We start from the raw sequence: 6,705 nt of genomic DNA, 5'->3' as shown, positions 1-6,705 counted from the left end.
CCCAGGTGAAAAGTATTATTTTACACAAAGTTTTTAATTTTTAGATATGTGCATTTAATTTATTAGTGTTCTGTTGGTAAACTAGTCAAGTTTTCAAAGACATTTAAGAAGCATGAAGAGTATATTTTAATATAATTTACACTACATACATTTCTTTATGTAAAGTGTTTATCATCCGGGGTGTCTTCAATGTCTGCATGTATTCAACACATCCATCTTAAAATTCCCTGACATCCATAACTTCAGTGACATTCCTTGATCACACTGAGTCTTTCTACTGTTGACATCTAAACTCCAAGAACCACAGTGCATTAAGCCCAATATTGTGAGGGAAGGAAATGGGAGTGAGAAATGGGAAAAAAGAGTGAGCTAAGAAAGTGGGGTGGAGGTGAGGGAGGGGGACTAGAAGGAGGTCAGGGAGCTAGACCTTTGATACCATGGTTAGGCTATTGCACCAAACCTGAAATAGCCTACCTTCAGACTTTTTGTTATATGAATAACATACCTTTATTCTTATAGGCACTATGAATTACCTGTTAGTTGCCTGATACTAAATGTACCTCACAGGCACAATAGCAGATTCCTATTCTCCAGTTGCATAACTCTGCTCTAAGTTACTGAACATCATTTCTCTTCCTTTAGTGGAGCCTGGCTCATTCTTCACCAATCTTAATGCAAAATTTCACTTCTCTTCTTAAGCTTTAAGACATTTCTACTTTAGCTGAGATTTAGCTCTCAGTTTCTCTAAGTTGAACAAATGTCAATAAGGAAAATTCACACCCCCTTCTCAGCTCTTTAGCCAAGTAGCCCACCTTGCTTACTCTCTCTTTTCTCATGTCTCTGAGGACTGAATGGCCTCACCAGAAGCCAACCCTCTGCTTGTGATTTGTTCCCTCTCTTTCTGCAATCCTGAGAAGCCTCAGAATGTTGGGCATTCACGAGGCTTCTCCACCTTGTTCCATTTCTTCAGAAGTTTCTTGCTTTGCATAGGAGTATCTGTTACAAGTTCATTCATTCCCACAACCAGCACTTATGAAGCACCCACCACTGTCATTCATTTCTACTTCATCAGCTAACTTTCCTTTTGACCTATACCTTGTTCAGGTCTCCTAATGGCGGTTGAAAATACAGGTTAATTTTCCCTTATCTGAAATGCTTGAGGTCAGAAGATTTTTGAATTTTGGATTTTTTCAGATTTTGGAATATCTGCATTATACCCGTTGGGCATCCCTAACCAAAGATCCGAAATCCAAAATGATCCAATGAGCATTTCCTTTGAGCATCATGCTGGTGCTCAAACAGCTCAGATTTTGGAACATTTCAGATTTGGAATGCTCAACCTGTACCCTGCTTGTCCTCTTCCGCTCTGACATTTCTTCCTTAACTGTCATGACAGCTTCATCTGTAGCCCTCACTCTTGTTAAATTATCTGCCTCTGGCTTCTCCACAGCTCCATAAAAATGTAAGGGAGCCCAGGGAAGGGTAATCAAGCAGGACAGACTGGATCAGGATAGGCTTCTTGGAGGAAACTGAGTATCAACTGAAGGTTTTGTATATTTATTGCATATTGAAAATTTTGAATAGGTCACTTTCTTGGCATGGACCTCCTATGATCACAGAAGTGAGTGGCAGTCGTCATATCTTATTCCAGAGAAGCAGGCTTTTGACCAATTGGTTTCTCTGATTCCATTCCAATTTCTTATATCTGCAGGATTTGATTCACTGAGGACCATGGACACTCACCTGTTGGGCTTTCCTGAGGCTTCTCCACTTTGTTCCATTTCTTCAGAAGTTTCTTGCTTTGCATTAAACAATCTATCTTTAGTTACAATTTCTTCAGCTAAAATATAACATTAATGATTTAAATGTCATCTGTTACGTGAATTTTGAAAAAAAAAAAAACTTCCAGGGTAGGGAATAGATGTTCCAAATCAAACAAAAAAAAAATCATATTGGTGTTTCAAGGGTGCACAGTTTCAGCAATCCTACAAAATGTGGCATGGTATGGGAAAATCATAAGAAAGGTTAATTAAGGCACCAAAGCCCAGCTGGAGAGAGGGCCCAACAGGGCAGAGCACATTTCAAGAAAATTAGGCTGGCTGCTTTGAGGGGCCGAGGTAGGAGGACTGCTTCAGGCCAGGAGTTCAAGACCAGCCTGGGCAACATAGCGAGACTCTATGTCTACGAAAAATTACCTGGGTGTAGCCCCAGCTTTTTAGAAGGCTGAGGTGGGAGGATCAGTTGAGCCCAGGAGTTTGAGGCTGCAGCGAACTATCATCGTGCCACTATGCTCCAGCATGGGCAACAAAGTGAGACCCCATCTTTAAAAAAACTAAAAAAATTAAATAAACATGAACTGTAGTGTTCTTAGAGAATGAAGATGACCTCCTCTGAGGTAAAGACAAGATCAGACAGAGGTGTTCATGGGGCTTCCAAGTATGAAGGGATATCTGAAAGACAAGTTATATGGAATCCTTGATAGGGAAGAAAAAAGGGGAAAAGGATACAAAGGAGTCACTGAAGGAATCAGGGAACCAAAAGGGATGATCAGAGAAGATAACCACAAGAATCAGGAAGCTGTTTAGCAACAGAAGAAAATGTGATTGGGAAGGATGCAAAGTGATAAGGGCTAGGAGAAGTCTGGAGGCAGAGGCCAGAAGAACGGAAAGGAAGGGTGTGGGTCTGTAGGAAACGTGGCCTCCCAAGGGCCAAGCCAGGGTGAGTGACGGGAAAATGAGAGTCCAGACAGGGGTCCAGTCAGAGGCCTGGCCTTACTCATCAGACTGAGGCTCGTAACTGTCTCCTGAGCTGAGTTCCCACAGAGGTTCGTCCGAGCCAGACTCAGATGTGACCACTTCTCTGCAGCAAGGGCCTGGGCTGTTTCTTCCTCAGTCTTCACCAATGTCTAAAAAGACAAAAAAATAGCCTCTTTGTTTTCACATGGTAAGGAACCCAGTTGTGAAGGGTGTTGAATACCACACTGTAGACCAGTAGTTCCAGCCCCTCAGGGCATTTTGTAAATTTGTGGGAACCTTTCTGGTTATAACAATGAAGTCCACCACCACCTCAAGCCAATGCCATTCAGAGGGTGAGGCCAGAGATGCTAGGCATCATGCAATATGTGGGACAGTCCCACACTACAAAGAATTCTTCCACATCCTGCAGGACTTTTGAGTGTCCTCCTGAACCAAACCTACAATCAATATAAATCAGCTACACTGAAACATAGGAATCCTGAAGAGTTTTTATAGGATGATACTGAAAAAAAGTCAGTAATTCAAGAAAGTTAGAGAAGGAAGCTTACATCGATTAAAGACGTTGTCACAAAAGTTGACTCACTTGGATTGTTCTACACACTATTTTACAGCATTTTCTATGTATTTGGTTGAACAGCACTTCAATATAATATTGCAGTTATAACAAATGCAATTAAACTGACTACAAATACATAATGGAGTTTTGAGACTCCTTTTAACAGACTTAGAATCTAATGTAAATGCAGAAATCTCACTGAATTTCATGAACAAAGATTGTTTAAAAACGTTTCAAAGCTAGTAATGATATGTAGGCTGGAAAAATCATACGCTGAATTTATTTATTTGGGGAACTGTCTGAGATTTTCTATCTCTCCGACACTGTCCCAAAAGGCTACCACATGGTTTCATTAGCCTCTTGATTTTCTCTCATTTTCCAATCTACTTTCTCTTTCTTGTAGCCTGAAAAAGGACATAGTGCCAGTCTTTTACAGAATGAATATCTGTTTTGACAAGGAGGGGGTTTCAAGACAGAAGATGTTTTCTCTTTAACTCATCATCACCCTATTCCAAACTACAGATAATTATTTTGATAATAAAAGGCAAAGCCCACCTCATTTAAACATAGGCCTACCTTAGAGATATTGCAGGTTCAGTTCCAGATCACCACAATAAGGCAAATATCACAATAAAGCAAGTCACAGAAATTTCTTGGCTTTCGAGTGCATGTGAAAGTTATGTTTACACTATACTATGTAGTCTATTAATTGTACATAAGCATTATGTCTAAAAAAGTATATACCTTAATTTAAAAATACTTTATTGCTAATACATGCTAATAATCATCTGAGCCTTCAGAGAGTTGTAATCTTTTTGCTGGTAGAGGGGATTCCTGCGATGTTGAAGGATGCTGACTAATCAGTGTGGTGGTTGCTGAAGGTTTTGGTGGCTGTGGCAATTGCTTAAAATAAGACAACAGTAACATTGGCCACCTTGACTGACTCTTCCTTTCACAAAAGATTTCTGTGTAGCATGCAATGTTGTTTGATAGCATTTTACCCAGAGTAGAACTTCTTTCAAAATTGTAGTCAATCATCTCAAACCTGTTGCTGCTTTATCAACTAAGTTTATGTAATATTCTAAATCCTTTGTTGTCATGTCAACAATGCTTCACCAGGAGTAGATTCAATCTCAAACCACTTTCTTTGTTCACCCATAAGAAGTAACTTATCTGTTCAAGTTTTGTCATGAGATTGTAGCAATTCAGTCACATCTTCAGGTTCCACTTCTAATACTAGTCCTTTCCACCACATCTGCAGCTACACTATCCACTGAAGTCCTAAACCTCTCAAAGACAATGATGAGGGTTGGAACCAATTTCTTCCAAACTCCTGTTAATGTTGGTATTTTCACCTCCTCCCTTGAATCACAAATGTTCTTAATGGCATCTAGAATGATGAATCCTTTCCAGAAGGTTTTTAATTTACTTTGCCCAGATCCATCACTATCTATGGAATCACTATCTATGGCAGCTATAGCCTTACAAAATGTATTTCTCAAATAATAAGACTTGAAAGTCAAAATTACTCCTTGATCCATGGGCTACAGAATGTGTACTGTATTGGCAGGCTTGAAAACATTAATTTCCTTGTACCTCTCCTTCAGAGCTCTCTTGTGACTAGGTGCTCTGTGAATAAGCAGTAATATTTTCAAAGAAATCTTTTTTTTTTTTTTTTTGAGTAGTATGTCTCAACAGTAGGCTTAAAATATTCAGTAAACCATGCTGTAAACAGATGCGCTATCATCCAGGCTTTGTTGTTCTATTTTTAGAGCACAGGCAGAGTAGGTTTAGCATAATTCTTATGGACCCTAGGATTTTCAGAATGATAAATGAGCACTGGCTTCAACTTTAAAGTCACCAACTGCATAAGCCCCTAACAAGTCAGGCTGTCCTTTGAAGCTTTGAGGCCAGGCATTGACTTCTCCTCTCTAGCAATCAAAGTCCTAGATGGCATCTTATTTCAACATAAGGTTGTTTCATCTTCATTGAAAATCTGTTGTTTAGTGTAGCCACCTTCATTAGTGATTTTAGCTAGATCTGGATAACCTGCTGCAGCATCTACATCAGCACTTGTTGCTGATGCATTTTATGGAGATGGCTTCTTCCTTACACCTCACGAACCAACCTCTGCTAGCTTCCAATTATTCTTCTGTAGCTTCCTCACCTCTCTCAGCCTTCACAGAATTGAAGAGAGTAAGACATGTGCTCTGGATTAGCCTTTGGCTTAAGGCAATGCTGTGGCTGGTGTGATCTTCTATCCAAACCACTCAAACTTTCTCTATATCAGCGAAATGCTTTTTGCTTTCTTATCATTCGTATGTTCACCAGAGTAGCATTTTTCATTTCCTTCAAGAAAATTTCCTTTGCATTCACAACCTGCCTGTTTGGCACAGGAGGCCTCCTAGCTTTTGGCCTATCTTGGCTTTCAACATGCCTTCCTTACCATACTTAATCACTTCTAGCTTTTTATTGAACTTGACAGGCATGTGACTCTTCCTTTCACTTGAACACATAGAGGTCACTGTAGTAGTAGTATTATAAATGGCTTCATTTCAATATTATTGTGTCTCAGGACATAGCAAGGACCAAGGAAAGGAAAAGAGATGAGGGAACAGCTGGTCAATGGAGGAGTCAGGACACATACAATGTTTATTGATTAGGTCTGCCATTTTAAATGGGCATGGTTTGTGGCACACCAAAACAAATTCAATAGTAACATCAAAAATAACTGATCACAGATCACCATGACAAATATAACAATAAAGTTTGAAACATTTTAAGAATTACCAAAACATGACACAGAGACACAAAGTGAGCATACGCTGTGGAAAAATGGTGCTGACAGACTTGTTCCACACAGGGTCGTCACAAACTTTCAATACTGCAAAGCACAATAAAGCGAAACACAATGAAGGAAGTGTATCTGTAATATCATACCTCCTTATTTTCTCCCTTTATCAGTCCGTAATTTGTTTTGTAACTTACATTGCTTTCCTATGGCTCTCGTAACAAAGTACCACACCCTCAATAGTGGAAAACAACAGAATTGTATTATCTCATGGCTCTGGAGGCTAGAAATCCAAAATCAAGATATCAGTAGGGCCATGTTATCTTTGAAGCTCTATGGGAGGCCTGGCATGGTGGCTCATGCCTGTAATCCCAGCACTTTGGGAGGCCAAGGTGGGCACATCACTAGGTCAGGAGATCGAGACCATCCTGGCCAACATGGTGAAACCCCGTCTCTACTAAAAATACAAAAATTAGCTGGGCGTGATGGCGCATGCCTGTAATCTCAGCTACTCGGGAGGCTGAGGCAGGAGAATCACTTGAACCAGGGAGCCAGAGGTTGCAGTGAGCCGAGATCGCGCCACTGCACTCCAGCCTGGCAAC

General features: G+C 40.2%; 1 protein-coding gene across 9 annotated transcripts in view; it reads right to left on the bottom strand.

Annotated features, from left to right (window-relative positions):
- PGBD1 (piggyBac transposable element derived 1) overlaps nucleotides 1-6,705 on the bottom strand; it is a 67,554-nt gene that overhangs the window by 30,142 nt on the left and 30,707 nt on the right. For all 9 annotated transcript variants that reach the window (XR_008525808.2, XR_008525806.2, XR_008525809.2 and 6 more), the window contains 2 exon segments: nucleotides 2,776-2,905; nucleotides 1,744-1,840 (listed from right to left, as the gene is read on the bottom strand). Coding sequence is in view for 5 of the 9 variants with exons in the window: in NM_001133884.1 (NP_001127356.1) it covers nucleotides 1,744-1,840; nucleotides 2,776-2,905 (227 nt within the window). In the remaining 4 variants the exon portion in view is untranslated.

Source organism: Pongo abelii, chromosome 5 (genome assembly GCF_028885655.2).
Source record: "Pongo abelii isolate AG06213 chromosome 5, NHGRI_mPonAbe1-v2.0_pri, whole genome shotgun sequence".
NCBI classification, from domain to species: domain Eukaryota; kingdom Metazoa; phylum Chordata; class Mammalia; order Primates; family Hominidae; genus Pongo; species Pongo abelii.
The sequence above is the reverse complement of the archived record's forward strand: the minus strand, read 5'-3'. Positions and strand labels throughout refer to the sequence as shown.